The sequence below is a fragment of the Thermobia domestica genome, chromosome 13, assembly GCF_964235325.1.
Source record: "Thermobia domestica chromosome 13, izTheDome1.hap1.1, whole genome shotgun sequence".
Classification (NCBI taxonomy): Eukaryota; Metazoa; Arthropoda; class Insecta; order Zygentoma; family Lepismatidae; genus Thermobia; species Thermobia domestica.
Genome location: NC_137466.1, coordinates 133,732,097 through 133,748,823, shown reverse-complemented (window position 1 = coordinate 133,748,823; position 16,727 = coordinate 133,732,097). Strand labels below are relative to the sequence as shown.

The 16,727-nt window shown below is 35.0% G+C and overlaps 2 protein-coding genes across 2 annotated transcripts in view; both read right to left on the bottom strand.

The window, feature by feature from the left end:
* LOC145667759 (ionotropic receptor 84a-like) overlaps window positions 1-12,053 on the bottom strand; it is a 61,574-nt gene extending 49,521 nt beyond the window's left edge. The window contains exons 1-2 of the mRNA XM_081735200.1: window positions 11,978-12,053; window positions 4,204-4,275 (exon numbers count right to left, since the gene is read on the bottom strand). Coding sequence (XP_081591326.1) covers window positions 4,204-4,275; window positions 11,978-12,053 — 148 coding nt within the window. The remainder of the gene's footprint in view (window positions 1-4,203; window positions 4,276-11,977) is intronic.
* Window positions 12,054-12,826: 773 nt separating this feature from the next.
* Window positions 12,827-16,727, bottom strand: part of LOC145667757 (uncharacterized) — a 147,102-nt gene continuing 143,201 nt past the window's right edge. Inside the window, exon 19 of the mRNA XM_081735199.1 lies at window positions 12,827-12,978. Coding sequence (XP_081591325.1) covers window positions 12,827-12,978 — 152 coding nt within the window. The remainder of the gene's footprint in view (window positions 12,979-16,727) is intronic.

The window sequence follows — 16,727 nt, the reverse complement described above, 5'->3', positions numbered from 1 at the left end:
TGACACACCCATGTATATGGTAAACAATCCCGAGCTCCTAAATTTTCTTTGCTGTGATTGTTTACCATATACAGGGATGGTAAACTGTCTCCGCTGAGATCCGAATTCGACAATTGTGTTTGCATTTGATATGTTATAACTAGACGAATCCCAAACAATTGTATCTATCTAAGAGCTATGAAGAAACATTAACACACATTAGATCCGTATGTGAAAACGAAAAAAATTGAGTGAGTATTGATGCAACTACGTAGTGATTCTGTTAGTGTTAGAAAAGTGGGAAATGTTATAGTAGGTGAACATAAGAATGGTGAAATAGTCTCCAAACAACATTTCTTGCTAGCCTCTAAAGAGCTTTCAGTTACGAATCACGTGACAATTACCAGGCTGTTCAATGAATCTTTGCACGTAGCCGAATGGTGTGAAATATGACAATGGTTTGCTTTTTCTGACTCCTTATATGAGGAAAGCTGGTGAAACGCTTTCAGTATGCTACCCTAATATGATTCACGTGATATATGTCGTCGATTGTGTGAAAAAATCTGAACCCTTTATCCTAAAGTAGACAAGTTTGTGTCAAATGGGATTTTTCCCTTAAAATCCCAACTAGAATTAAACTATTCAAAGAAACAAATCCCGATCTTTCACTTTCTTCAACATCCGGTCTATCCCGATCTATCACGCAGTGGGGTACCTGGCTTAATGCAGTTCTATTCTACGCGGAGAATTTTGAAACATTTTCATGTTTAGTAACTAAACTAAACCCAGAGGATGCTTCATCCATTGAAATTATTCAAAATTTAGTAAGTGACAGTAGCTTGAAATGTGACTTGGCTTTCATATCTGCCAATTTCGGTTTCTTGACTTACTCTATAAAGAAACTAGAAACTACGGGAGATTTACTGAGTACTTCGGTTAAAGAAGTATAATACGTTGAAAGAAAGCTGAATGTTCTTTCTGCTTCGAAAGCTGAAGTCGTAAGAAAAAATTTAAGGATTTGTTTGAGAAAAAGATTGGCTATAAAACCCTATGTAAAATATTTGAAAGTATTGGAAGGCCAAAACACAAGTGAAGTTGATGGTGTGAATATTCGTGATATGCCTCTATTCAAATACGCGAGGTTAACATCGTGTGATGTAGAACGTTCCTTTTTTTTAAATATAAGGCATTACTCCGTAACAATAGGCATGGCTTTGCGATGAACAATTTAGAAAAGACGTTAGTTATTCACTGCAACACCCATGGAATTTCGACATCTGATGAATGGAATCTACTGGTGAGTACCAGTATTTGTTTTTCTTATGTTGGGCCTTTACCCATATTTTTATTTTTTATTAAATATTTTTTTTAATTTTTAGCAAATATTTTTCATTTTTAGCACATAAAAGTAAATATTTTAAAGTTTTTAGCACATAAAAATAAATATTTTAAAGTTTTTTAGCACATAAAAATCCTGGCCCTAATAATTATATACGTACTCAGCGTTTTTTCATATTTGATCTAGAAAAGAAGAAAGAGTGAGAATGAAAACGGCGGGCCTTACAATTATTATACGAGTAATAAGAGTGCACAACTTGGAATCCCTTAAGGTTACAAACATAAAATATGACATTTTTAATTCCCACTTAAAACATTAGGTCACTTGTTTCGGCGTTTTCTTCAAGGGAAGAATATAGGGTGAACAGGAAAAAAGAGGTGGTACTACAATTTCATGGTATGTCCATATTGTAATAAGATGGCAAGATTTCGAATTCTCTTAGAGGCATGAAGTTTAGGGCTTTTTTAAAAGTTTGTCTTACGAGAGAAGACAAGATGTGGGGAGAAAGAGGATTATTATTATTATTATTATTATTATTATTATTATTATTATTATTATTATTATTATTATTATTATTATTATTATTATTATTATAAGGTGATTATATCTCGAAGTCCTTTAAGGTTAGATGCATGAAATTTGGTGTTTGCACTTTTAATTGAACATATATTCCAGAGTTTTTAGATACTATCCTAGAATGCAAGAAAAAGGGGTATAGGTATTTCTCTAACAAGGGATGGTCACGAACTGCTCCGCTGAGATCCGAATGAGCCAATTGTATTTGCATTTTATATATTATAACTAGACGAATTCCAAACAATTGTCTCGTTCGGATCTCAGTGGAGCCAGTTCGTGACCTTCCCTTGTCGAGTTCAGAAAAATTCTATATGAAAAGGTACAGAAGGAAGTACGCAAAATAATGTCCATAGTAACATGTAGGAGCATTTGCTAGTGTAATATCAATATTTAAAACCATGTTTTTAATGTTAATATTTAAGAAAAAAGATTTTCGTCCCTACCTTTAAACCTTTGATTGAGTACAATGAGAAATATCAAAGCATGCTTGTAAAGTTAAAACATTTAGAAATAATACATTGATAGCATTATTATTACTTTGTTTTTCATTAATTGATGTCCGTGATACAGGTACTATAAAGAATGTTTTTGTAATGAGATAAGTTTGCCCAGTGTAAATTTTATCAAATGTAAATTTTATCAAATCACTGTTATTACATTTTATCAATTTTGTAATAAGGATAACATTTATAAATAATGGTAGCGGGACAACAAAACTGGTTTCTGTCCGTTTGACATATTGCCTACTACAGACAGGGGTGTCCGGACAATTTTTGATTGATAATGGTTTGATCAATCTGGAAAACTGTAAATTTGGGGGAAGAAATGTAAGTTTGGGAGGAAGAACGATAAACTAGAGGTAAAATTATATTTTTGGGAGATAAAATGATAAATTTGGAAGGCCGAAAATGGTGAATTCTGGGGGAGAATGGAAAATTTAAGGGGTTCGGCTCAAGCACTTGGGAAGGGAATAGGTATCCCTCACTACGTACCGGTACGTATACTGTGTAACCAGAAGGATAAACCTTATGCACCAAACGGTAATTCAGTATTAGAAATTAATACAAGAATCGTCTTTTTGAATCGTACGATCCTTTAGGTGACATATTTGCTAATGTCCTAAATTTATTTTCATGTAATGCTATATTTTTACAGTTCTTTAATAGTTTTAAAGAGTTCAATGGTATACCGCTAACCTCTGGCGCGTAGGATCCCCAGTTCAGTTCCAGCTCCCACCAAGAATGTTTTGTGGGAACTAGACCTGTGCGTGACTTTTCTCGGGGTTCTTTCTTTCCTCCCACTTTCATCATTCTACCTTTGTCATATGTCTCATCATCGCCGCTTCGTTTAGCGTCGGTTCATAAACGTTGGAGATTAAACTCAATAAAATTAAATACAGTAGAAACTCGATTAACCGTCACTCTTTTAACCGTCACACTCTGTTATCCGTCACTGATCCGGACAGTACTCAAATACGCAACATTGCCACACAAAAAGCTCGGCGCTCGAAGAAGCAGAAGCAGATGAAAGATTATTTTTAAATGTGTGGTTATTTAACTACCAGTTCATTGTTACTCTTGTATGTAAGTACAGTACAGTAATTTAAAAACAGTATAAACATGTATTATTCACTTGTATAAGGTTATTTATTTCTTCCAGAACCTTTTAAATCTACTTACTGTAGATGTTTATAACGATATTTCTGTTATCCGTCTATTCGCTTAACCGTCATGGTGCCAGTCCCGAGGGTGACGGTTAATCGAGTTTCTACTGTAAATAAATTTCCAAACTGTGGTATCTGTACATAAGTAATCATATTGCATTGAAGGTTTATGTTCATCCGTCCGTCTGTTGGTAATAGATATAAAAATAAAAATTGTAAGTGTAATGACACATTTTTGCGAAGTCATTCCAAGTTTAATAAATTTAAGTTTCAAGGTTCAAGTTTAATTTACATGTTGGCTATTGTTTTATTAAGTTTTATTAGCCTATTGATCATAATAATCCAAAATATTGAATTTCTATTTTTTCTTAAATTGGCATTTTCTTTATCTCTGCCGAATCAGCAATGCAGTTCTAATTGCCAAGGATTACCAGAATATCTGAATCAGTCTATATTCTGAATGAAAAGGAAAAAAATATTTTCAAAATATACAAATTCATATGAAAGAATACAAGAAATCAAGATGGCTGCCAGACAGATAAGTACATCAGTGTTAAACTCTCACTTTTTCCATTTTCATTTTTAAAAAATTTCGCTTTTAAACATAGTTTGATGCAATCTTTAAGCTACTTAGAACAATTTATACCTAGGTATATGTCTGCCACCTCTACTGCCAGTTCTTTCTCACAAGATTCAGCATCTCTTTCTAATTCATAGACTGGACAATAGAATTAAGAGATTAGGAAACATATCCTACTAAAATACTTCAATATAGAAAAAAACTGGAGCTCACTGAGAGTTCCACTGATAGCATACATATATTACATATCGGTTTTAATACGATCTGAAATATATTGAAACGCATTACGTACTACGTTGCCATGTAGGAAATGACGTATAATGTGTATCAACGTAGAATACAACTGTTACCTTGATTTATATCCAGTCCTTTTCTGCTTTTCAGTCAGTTTCAGTCAGTATGAATCCAGAATAATAAATAACTTCATTATTTGATACCTAATGCGTTTCTGAACATTGTTCACTTATTCACTTTAACACTCTTGTTTGAAGTTCTTATTTTGAAATTTATTTTGTTTTGTACCTTGTTGAAAACTTAAACATGCATTATACAGTAAAATATACAGTATGTTAAAATAATTCGAGTTCGCAGAACCGTTTGCTATACCTAGAAATAACAGTAAATTTTACCCAGCTACACCCAGGAACAGTAAATTTTAGTTTGACTATGTTTGTTTTTAGAAATTCTATGGAGCCTTATGCAGTGTCGTTTTGATGTATGATTAGCGTTACACTAAAGGCCTGACTACTGCAGGAAACACATGTTAGTCGAACTCTTTAGTATGACACTAATCATGCGTCAAAACGACTCTCATGATCTCTCAGAACAAGGTATAAGTGTTTATTTCTTAATCTCAAATGCACAGATATCAACGAGAACTGGGTTCAGATAAGTGCAGTGGTGAGGGTTATGTATATTTGAAATTCATACATACCATTATCAACAATTCTCGATCCATTGCTGGATTAAGATTTTTCCAATAGTTTTTGACAACCATCTATCTTCGATAATTCGTTTCCAAGATATTTGCAGTGGTACCTAATTTCGTCACACCACTTAGTATTAGGATGCTGTGTAAGTCTCTACTTGTCATTTGTGGTATCCGATAAAAAATTGCTTTTGTTTATCTTGTTTGTTTCCTAAGAAAATTATATCTATTAATCTACTCTCCCTTTCTACAGAGAGAACCTGTTGTCAAAAAATTAGAATAACACCACTGGCATTATGCCTTTACTTATATAACAATTTAGCGAAGTTATCACTTTAATTTAGTATTATTTGTTTGATATAAGGATTTCACGGTATATTTCATACCTAAGTATTCTACTTTTCTCCAATATTGTACCCGAATGTCAACGCAAAAAGAAAAAAATGGTGTGGGCAAGATTTGAGTCCTACTCTATCGTGTGGAACACCATAACATGCCAATAACAGATAAAAAGTTCATTTTAATAATATTCACTAACTCTCTGTTCATGCCTGATTCCTTACTGGTTTCAAGTAATGTGTATATAACTGCTAGGAAAACATGTGTAATGGTTAGGTATTTTGTCTACAATCCTCTAGTGTCTTTTACATACAATCTTTTAGTATTATTTCATATAAGGTCTATGCAGTACATAAATGAACCAGGCGTGGGAGGCCCGGGTTCGAGCTCACGTGGTTCGGATTCCACGTTAATCAGTAGGTCCACGTCTCATATAGCCTCGATGCTGAACGGGACGTTAAACTCAAAATCAATTCAACTCAATAAATGAACCATCTATTCCAGCTGAATAAAAGCTGCCAATTATTAGTGGCGATGAATAATATATTCTTTTAGCACCACAAAAATTAGGTTTTACCGATTTTCTCGAGAACTGTGCACTGGGATTTATCTTAATGTGACATTTTCACCAGAATGATGTCGGCTATTACTTGATATAAGTCACAACCTTGTACACGTACGTAAATTGCTTGTAGCAATTTAGATTACATAGAACCAACGCAGAAAGCAACCCTGTCTTTCAGAAATCGAGGAGGAACTTCTAACTAACTAACTAACTCTCTGGCCTATGGAACCCGGAGGTTCAATGCCGCGTTCACAAAAGCTCTCCACTGACTTCTATCCTTAGCTAACTGCATCCAGTTTCTACTTTGTATTCCAATCTCTGCAAGATCCATCTTAATATTGTCCTCCCACCTGCGGCTAGGTCTTCCTAATGATCGTTTTCCGATTGGTCTTCCAGTCAAGACTTTGAAAGCGTTTCTATTTTCTTCCATTCTAGCTACATGACCCGCCCACCTAAGCCTCCTGGACTTGACGACCCTAACAATGTTGGGTATGTAGTTTCTCGTTATGAAGTTTCCGCCATTCCCCATTCCCGTTCCTCTTGGGTACGAATATTCGTCTCAAGATCTTGTTCTCAAATACTTTCAGTCTATGTTCTTCCCATACTTCTAAAACTTCATTTTCATAACAGTGAATTTTCTGTAAAAGAGGCACATTGCTCTTCCGGTGTGGCCAAGAGTCTATCAGATGTGCATTCTCTGTTAAAATTTTACGCGTTGTTTATACCTTAAGTATTCTGATACTACCATTACTTACCATTTTTATCTGTAATACTTCACAGATAATTTTAACATATGGTCTGGTAGACCACAGGTAGACAGAAATAAGTTGCTTCTAAGAAGAAAAACACACTAAAAGGCAAAACAAATAATTGTGAGAATAGCGATATAGCAGAAGCTGGAGAACTTATGTATGATTCACAAAAGAAGGTCTTGAAAGTTCAAACGAGAGGTGCATGAACCTGAGAAACGTTCCAAAACATTTAGTAGTGCCTTAATTTCAATTTTCAACCTCGTTTAAATCGTTGAACTTCATAAACTTCCTGTCCAAAAGTTTTTGTAGAGAGGGTTGGAGTGAAAATTGAGGATGGACTGACGATTCAAGAACGAGATTTTACTAAAATTTTATTAAAGTAGCATTGCCTTACAATTTACGATTTGCCATTTCCACGAACAATAGTTATTTTTATTTTATAAGAAAACACACACTTTACATCTTGGAAAGAGATGCAGTAGCATAGTCAGCAAGACGTTTACCTTCCAATTTTGTGATGTGCGTTGTCTCCTATGTATGGCTGAAAGTTGCTGTTCTTATATCTTGCAGAAGAAAGGAGTTGAATAAATGAATTGTAAAATATATAAGGTGTTCCAAACTGGCCGAAGTATGACGATTATAAATAGCACGAGGAGAACTAGTTGTGCAGAAAAGAGAGAAACGAGATACGTGAAGGAATAAAACTTGTGTTGTCAGGGTACCGTTACTCACGAAGACTGCAGCAGTAAATCTAAAACGCCACGATAACTATGTCAATAAGCACAGTCTTCCATCAACACAATATTTGTTCTCTTGTATTATATAGTTTACTTTGAATATGACGAGTTAACTGTAAACTCCACAACATCCTGTTGATAATGACTGGATGTGGATGGTATAATAGGTAAAATCATACCCTCATTTCATGTCATACATCGGTTCGTTATTCTCTGAAAGGAAAAATATGTTCAATACGGAATAATCAGGGTGTTAATCAAATATTTATTTGTGATATATTAGGAAAATTAGCTGTATCATTTTTGAGAAAATGTTTCGAGCAAGAGCACTACTCCTCCTAGATTTGTTCAGAACAAATAAGTTATATATTGTCAGATTATTAATGAAATATATATGTATTCATGAAAAATATACAATATTATCTGAATTAGTTTTGAGAAAATCTTCCGCAAAGTACTCACCGCAATGAATAAACTATCAGTCATAGATTGTTCTAAGAAAAAATGACTTTTGCCACAGTATAGAGTTGTTAATGCAATATTGTTGCATGAAATGTTTAAAAAATCATCCTAGATAGAATAATGATAAAACATGCAATATCCACAGTAATGTTCTTTGGATAGGGTCTACAACCGTTCCGTAGCTACAGAGTGGTCAGGGGGACTGAGTTCCCCTGAGACCAGACCCGTATTTAGGTGCTGTTCTGTGCTCGAGCACAGGGCGGCAAAATTTTGGATACTTAAGGAAGAGTTCTTTATTATTCGAGAAACCTAAAAACCTGAGAAATGCATACAGGAGAAAAATAGTTTCTTTGCAAATATTTTGGGAAGAGGTTTTTTTTTTTTTGGTGGGGGTAATCTAACTACATAAGAAAACGCATACAGGAGAAAAACAATTTTTTGAACGTACTTTGGGAAGTTTTTAAAATTATTATTCAAGAAACCTAAAACGCATGAGAAAAGAAAACGCATACACAGAAGGAAACAGTTTGTTTGCAAATACTTTGGGAAGAGTTTTTTTTTATTGGGGGTAATCTAACAATATGGGAAAACGCATATGGGAAATAAAAAAAAACTTTTTCTGCAAATACTTCGGGAAGTTTTTTTTTTAATTATTCAAGCAACCTAAAACACATGATAAAACAAAACACATATACAGGAGAAAATAGTTTGTTTGCAAATACTTTGGTAAGTTTTTAAAAATTATTCAAGTAATCTAAAACACATGAGAAAACAAAACGCATACGCATGAGAAAACAGTTTCTTTGTAAATACTTTGGGAAGAGTTTTTTATTAGGATAATCTAACAACATGATAAAACGCATACAGGGAAAAAAAATGGAAGTCTTTTTATTATTCAAGTAACCTAAAACACGAGAAAGGAAAATCCATATAAGAGAAAAAGTTTATCTGCAAATACTTTGGAAAGAATTTCTTTTATTCGTTCGAGTAGCTTAAAAACATAAGAAAGAATCCATACTCATTATATAAACTAAAATAAATTTTTACATATAAAATCTTATAAAATGTTTTTTAATAAACTCAATATAAGCTTTAATCATGTGATAAGTCCAAATAAACAATGTCAGAAACACAGCCTAGTTTTTTTTAAAGAATTCCGTATTTTACTATTATAATGATAAAATAGTTTTTTTTAAAAAAAAGAAATTCAATCATAATTCATTTTTAAGTGAAATTATGAAATATAAAAATGACATAACGGTTGATTAAGAATTAATAGAATGCATTTTCTTCAGACACTAAATTAAAATGTACATGCATAAATTACATGCCAGTAGTGGTGTATTTACGATTTTCTTTCGGGGGGCTTTGCTAACTTTAGTCCTGAAAATGTGAAAATTCTGCAAGATATTTAATTTACTTTATTATAGTAAATAACATTTCGGGAGGGGGCTTAAGGTCGGAAGCACCCCCTTAAATAGGCCACTGCATGCCAGTATTGAGAGAATGTGTCTCCAATGGATGAAAAGCTCGTTGCTTTGTAATCAAGGGGTCCAGTGTTCGATTTCCGTTGGACGGACAAATGGTTCGGATCCCAAATTAACCTGTAGGTCCCGCCCTTAGTACGTCATCATCCCATGAAAGGCGATGGGAAACTACTATGGGTCCGCCTTGCCCAGGGACCTTCGAGTTAAACACCTACCTTCGGGCAGAACACAGCATAATCATTATAGAGAGAATTAGGACATTTAAAACTACGTTGTAACCTTTGCAACTTTTAATGTTAAACTGCTACTCAACAAGAGCTGGTATGTTTGCAAAATCACGGCTTGTTTCCTTGTTTCAGACATAAGTTTGTTCGAGGGGGCGGCAAATTATTTAGAGCACAAGGGTGCACAATATATAAATACGGGCCTGCCTGCGACCACCTTCAGTACCTTAAAATTTTTGTTCCTTGTTGGGATGTAATGAATGTAGCCTCTATGCATGAGGGTTGAACTCAAGTCAGTCCTTCCAGAAATGATGTAGGCTCCTCTCTGTCTTAATGTTCTGATTAAGATAAGGTAAAAGTCACATGGTTTCTATTATTGTGGAATTAAAATAAAACTTTACACATACTAAGGTAAATGTTTGTTCCAATGCGATTTTATCTATTAAGTAACTGTTTATTTTAAGGTTGTTTGTTATTTGGTAACACAGCTAATAATTATTTTATCATAGTACAAAGTACCGTAAAGTAGCATACAAATGTTCGTTGTCAGTTGTATCATGTTTCTAAAACATTTTTTTTTTCATTAAATCATCTTATCATCTTGTTTATGTAGTACCACTGTTATGTGTGGTCTCACCTACCTATGTGCATAATCTTCCCTCCCCCTGCGAAAGCAGATAGCTACGAAAGATCGCACAAAATATGGTTTTTAGAAAAGTCCACACTAAGAACACCATCAGTTTCAACATTGCGGGTCTGGTATTATGCAAAAAGTACACTTACGTACTGTGTAATTCTTATCAATATTGTTTCAATACTGATTATTTTATGAAAGTTTGTTGAATTGTGCGCTAACTATCCTTACTTTATCCTATCTAACATTTAGGAAAATGTACGAATTTACTTTGTGTTACTAACGCAAAATGTGGAACATATTTCTCAGCAAAGAACTTCTATCTATACAAGAGTTTACTTGACGATTCTATTTGCAAAGTTGTCAATTTTCTGTTCATTACAACTCACCGCACTTTCCCTCTTCCAATCTGGACAAACTCCGCTAATCTGCTATCTAACTTTACATTATTCTTAACACAACGTATAACAAAAAGAGAAAAAAAACTTTTCAAAGTAAGGGTCATTAAATAACAAATATATTTTAAAAATCAATAATTTCATACCATTTATTTCAATGAACAAGCTTCATACAGTAACAATACAAAGCCATTAAGCGAAGAAGCAGAAGCAAAATCTTTGAAATACTGTTATTGAGCAACCATTTTTATACTTTATAAAACTATATGATGAATGACTAAATTCCATGATCTCTTATTATGAAGCCATTTAATATTGCTGTCATAATCTGTTCTTCTTACGTATTAAATATTTTGCATTTAATTGGACATAAAATCTGGAAGCTAAAGATTTCTACTTCTAGTGTTATTAATTGCAATATCAATACAAGGTCCTTAATTAATATTTAAAAGAAGAATGAAGTTTTTCACACACTATTTCGTTCTTTTCAAGTCATTCATTATCATATACAAGGGACGTGCCGAAAGTTTGTATATACAAAAATTTAAATAGCGCTGTCGTACTGAAATATATCATGTTTAAAAGCATATGGCCTCTAGTGGTGAAAGGTATAGGCCCTAACTGCAAAGTTGCAACTTTGTTTGAAAATTAGATAAACTGGAAGTGTAGGTTAGTTTGAGCCTCAGTCACCAACAATGGAGCTCGAGCAGCGTGATTTTCGTGCAATGATTCTTTACGATTTAAAATACGGTTTAACACAAGAGCAATGCCAGGGACTCTGTCCCTTCAACAAAGACTGACAAATGAGACTCGCTCTGGGCGCCCTACCACCGCAGCTACGGTGAAAATGTCGCAGCAGTAAGAAATCTTCTGAAAGACGATCGCCATATCACATACGAGGAAATTCAGTCAACTTGGAAGATTAGACCTACTGCCCAGTCCATAATAAAAGATTATTTCGGCCTTTCCAAGCGTGACATCGCTGGGTCCCGCATATGTTTGCACCTAAGCAAACACCTGGATCTGTGTTTAAAAGATTTAAGATATTTCTCTTTATGTTTAACAGATTTTCACATGGGCGAAGTAAAGACGTTTATAATATTGTCACAGGTGACCAAACATGGATTTACAACTATGAACCCGAAACAGAACAGCAGTCAGCAGGTAATGTCTTCAAAATGAAACTACACCTTTGAAAGTGAAATGAGCACAGAGCGTGATAAAGCCATAGAGTCATATTTTTTTCTAAGACCGGCCATGTAGCAACTATACAGTTAGATGATCGAGGCACAGTGACACCATAATGGTACTTACTTATTGCCTGCCGAGTGTCTTTCAAGCTTGGAGATCTTCCCACCAAAAATCTCCACTGTCTCACTTTTTTCTTCATCACGGCATTGCACGGCCACACACAGCAACGAAAATTTTGGAGTTTCTACAGGGAAGTGGAGTTCATATTCTAACACACCCACTTTATTCTCCAGATTTCTCTCTGAGTTTGCTTTCTTCCCAAAACTCAAGTAAAAGCTTCTTGGAAGCAGTTTTCAAACAAGTGAAAAGGCAATCGCAGTATAATAATGAAATTTATGATATTCCAAAAAAACAATTTTAAAATATTTGTATCGTGCTTTTAAGAATGCCAAAGCGTATTGATACTTGTGGGAACTATTTGTAGAAACTGTAAGGTGTTATATAAATAAATTGATTTTTCTAAAAGTACCTAAAAACTTCCGACATGCCCCTTATAAGTACTTGCCAATGTTAATATCACAGTAATATAGAAAAGGCACAAACTTTGAAGAGATTGAATGATTTGAAATATTTTGGTTTTACAAAAATGATTTTATTTTGATTTCATAAGCATTTTGCAGCATTTTTTACTTATTTTTATTACAATGTATCTATTCTTGACGTATTTGATTGTTCTTGATGTCTGCGTTGGTAGATGAGCTGTGCCAATGAGGTTACCTGAAGCTCCGTGAATAGACCTTGATTCTAGTAAAATTTAAAGTAGATTTAAATATATTTCATGAACATTATCTGATCGTCATAAAGAATCCATTTAAAGAATTTGAGATGATTCCTAATCTGTTGAAGAGGGTCAGTTTTCTGATCATTTAAACAATATTCCAGAAGCTTTAAAAATTAGTTGCCTTCAAGGTCTTAATTTGCAAACACAGAAGAAGCGATTATAGTTGTGATTCCATTAAATTCTGTTCCCACTGCAAAATGTCTATTCACTTTTTCTTCTCTTAGCATTTTTGGTTTTCCAAAGAGCAACATGACCTTTGCTTGTGTTTTGGAGATGACGGGATCTGAAATATGAAAGATAAGTTGTGTAGTATAAATACAAAATAGTTTAAAATTATAGATTGCAGCAAAAGTTCAAATCATAACTTACAAGGAAGGAATATGAACGTGTCATCCGGACATCCAAATCAAACCTAGTTCATTCGATAAACATAACACAGAATGCTCATGCACAAAAGAATTACGTGCCATGGACAACGGAGTAAGTCTCTGAGGCCCATTAACCTATTGGTATAAAGAAAATCGTAGACTCGCAGTGAAACAATTATTGCATCAACACTGTTCATTGGAAAGTCATGGTTTATAGTTCATTCTCTTCAACATGAAACAAGCTTTCCAGAGGTGCTATGTATTGGGGTCCATAACGTACATGAACAGGGAAAACTGGGAAAATGTTGGGAAAATTCCCTCCAGAAATACCTTCCATCAACTTTGGACCCCTCTGGAGTGACCCCCGGTTAACAAAGACAATCAAAATGTATCTCGAAAAATACTATTTTGCCTAGAAAATCTGTGTACCAAGTTTTGTATAGATAGACAGAATAGGTATGAGGGGAAAGCTTGTATTATATATATATATATATATATATATATATATATATATATATATATATATATATATATATATATACTATGTGATCAAAACTATTCCGACACCTGGATAAAAATGACTTACAAGTGCGTGGTGCCCTCCATCGGTACTGCTGGAATTCAATATGGTGTTGGCCCAATCTTAGCCTTCATAACAGCTTCCACTATCCCAGGCATACTTTCAATCAGGTGCTGGAAGGTTTCTTGGGGAATGGAAACCCATTCTTCACGGAGTGCTGAATCGAGGAGAGGTAGGTCGGTGAGGCTTGGCACGAAGTCGACGTTCCAAAACATCCCAAAGGTGTTCTATAGGATTCAAGTCAGGACTCTTTGCAGGTCAGTCCATTACAGAGATGTTATGGTCGTGTAACCACTCCGCCACAGGCCGTGCAGTATGAACAGGTGCTCGATCGTGTTAAAAAATGCAATCGCCATCCCCGAATGCTCTTCAACAGTGGGAAGCAAGAAGGTGCTTAAAACATCAACGTAATCCTGCGCTGTGTGAGTGCCACTCAAAACAACAACGGGTGCAAGCCCCCTCCAAGAAAAGCATGACCACACCATAAAACCACCACCTCCGAATTTTACTGTTGGCACTACACACGCTGACAGATGACGTTCACCGGGCATTCGTCATACCCACACCCTGCCATCGGATCGCCACATTGTGTACCGTGATTCGTCACTCCACACAATGTTTTTCCACTGTTCAATCGTCCAATGTTTACGTTCCTTACACCAAGCGAGGCGTCGTTTGGCATTTACCTGCGTGATGTGTTGCTTATGAGCAGCCGCTCAACCATAAAATCCAAGTTTTCTCACCTCACGCCTAACTGTCATAGTACTTGGAGTGGATCCTGATGTAGTTTGGAATTCCTGTGTGATGGTCTGGATAGATGTATGCCTATTACACTTTATGACCCTCTTCAACTATCGGAGGTCTCTATCAGTCAACAGACGAGGTCAGCCTGTGCGCTTTTGTGCTGTACGTATCCCTTCACCTATCCACTTCACTATTACATCAGACACAGTGGACCTAGGGATGTTTAGGAGTATAGAAATCTCGAGTACAGACTTCTGACACAAGTGACACAAAATAACCTGACCACGTTCGAAGTCCGATGAGTTCCGCGGAGAACCCCATTCTGCTTTCTCACGATGTCTAATGACTACTGAGGTTGCTGATAATGAGTATCTGGCAGTAGGCGGCACCACAATGCACCTAATATGAAAAACGTATGTTTTTGGGGTGTCCGGATCTTTTGATCACATAGTATATATATATACGAGGGCGAATCAAAAATTATCTACTCTTTTGTCATAATTTTTCTTACATTGCGCACTTTGTCTTCTGTCCTCATGTATTTTATTGTTATACTGTTGTGGTAATGCTGTGAAAGTGTGATCTTAATTCCTCCATTTTTCTTTCTTCTGTTGCAGATATATTATGGCTGCTTCATTAGAAGTTTGCACCAAAGAGGAACAGCGAGCAGTGATCCGATTCCTCTGGTCGGATTGTGTCAAAGGGTCAAACATTCATCGCAGACCATCATCGCAATATGAGAGAAGTGCACTATCACGTAAAACTGTGTTTTTGTGGGTTGAGAAGTTTAAAAGTGGCCGAACAAGTGTAACGCATGAAGAGGAAGCAGGACGGCCATTAACCTCCACTACAGATGACAACATTCAGCAAGCAGAGAGATGGTTCTGGCGAATAGGCGAATCACTATCGATGAAGTAGAATCTCCTTTGAACATCAGTCATGGCTCTGCCACTCAAGGATGCTTTGCGTGGTCGCCGATTGCCTCAGATTTAGACGTGCAAAATGCGGTGCAAAAGTGACTTCACGACCAACCGAAAACCTTTTATTTGGAAGGAATACGTAAGCTCGTTGGGCCAAGCGCATTAGTAAGGAGGGAGATTACGTAGAAAATGATGTGCACAGTGTAACCCTAGCTTCATGTAAATAAACTGTAGAATGAAAAGTGTAGATAATTCTTTGACTTGCCCTCGTATATATATATATATATATATATATATATATATACAAGCGCTTATCCAAGGGGGAGCTATAGGGGCTATAGCCCCCTCCCTTGACTGGACGCTTAGGTATACACTGGATATATATATATATATATATCCTATATATATATATATATATAAACAGCAAAAATTTTCGTTTGTACCACTTCCGGAAAAAAAGATATAACAGTTTTAAAGTGAGGGGCTGTGGAAACGGCAGCCCCCCGCGGAATTTCAAAGCAGAACCTACGTCAATCGTTTGTACTAAGTTTGTACCGGACTGTACTGCTAAAATTTTCATTTGTACCACTTCTGGTACAAAGATATAAGAGTTTTAAAGTGGCGGGGCTGTGAAAACATGAAGGGTAGGATTTTTATTTTAGAGATGATTGGACCTTTTATAAACGACAAACATGACATAAATGCTAGCATTAAAATCCGTGAAAAACGAGTAACTAATGTTTCTATTGTAAGAAAGATTATACAGTATGTTTGTGTGAATTATGTTTTATGTACATTCCTATTACATTTCGCGTAAATTTGGGTTTTAAACTAGTTTCTGAAGGTAAGATTTCTTTTTTAAACTTTGCTAAACTCCATTCTAAATTTTGCTAAGCAGAAAATAGTCAACCAAACTGCTGACGTAACTGAAAACTTTTAGATGTGAATTTATTTCTTTTATTTGTTGTGTATATGTCTTTCACTTTATTTTACGGATATTGTTTGCACTTTAAGTAATACTCCTTATTTAAATGTTTTAAATAGTCGATGTGAAAACAGATCATATTTTTAAAATGTAAATAAAGTTTGGGTTGTGTTCCGTGTCTTTCGAATTTTCGTGTAATTATTATTGGAATACACATATTCTTCAAATTTGAAGAAATTAGTCAATAGTCCTGCTATGTTCACGGGAACTTAGCAGAAACATTACTTTTTGATTTTCTCGAATTTGAAACCGGTAAAAGTGAAATTTCTTACTGTACAATCCGGTACAAATACAGTATAAACGATTTCTACAGAAAAATCTTCAATTAGAAAGAAATTTATTTTCTAGTCCTGCTACGTTCACTTTATTTCTCGATTTTCTCGAATTTGAAGCCAATACAAACGAAAGTTATTACGATACAATACGGTATAAACA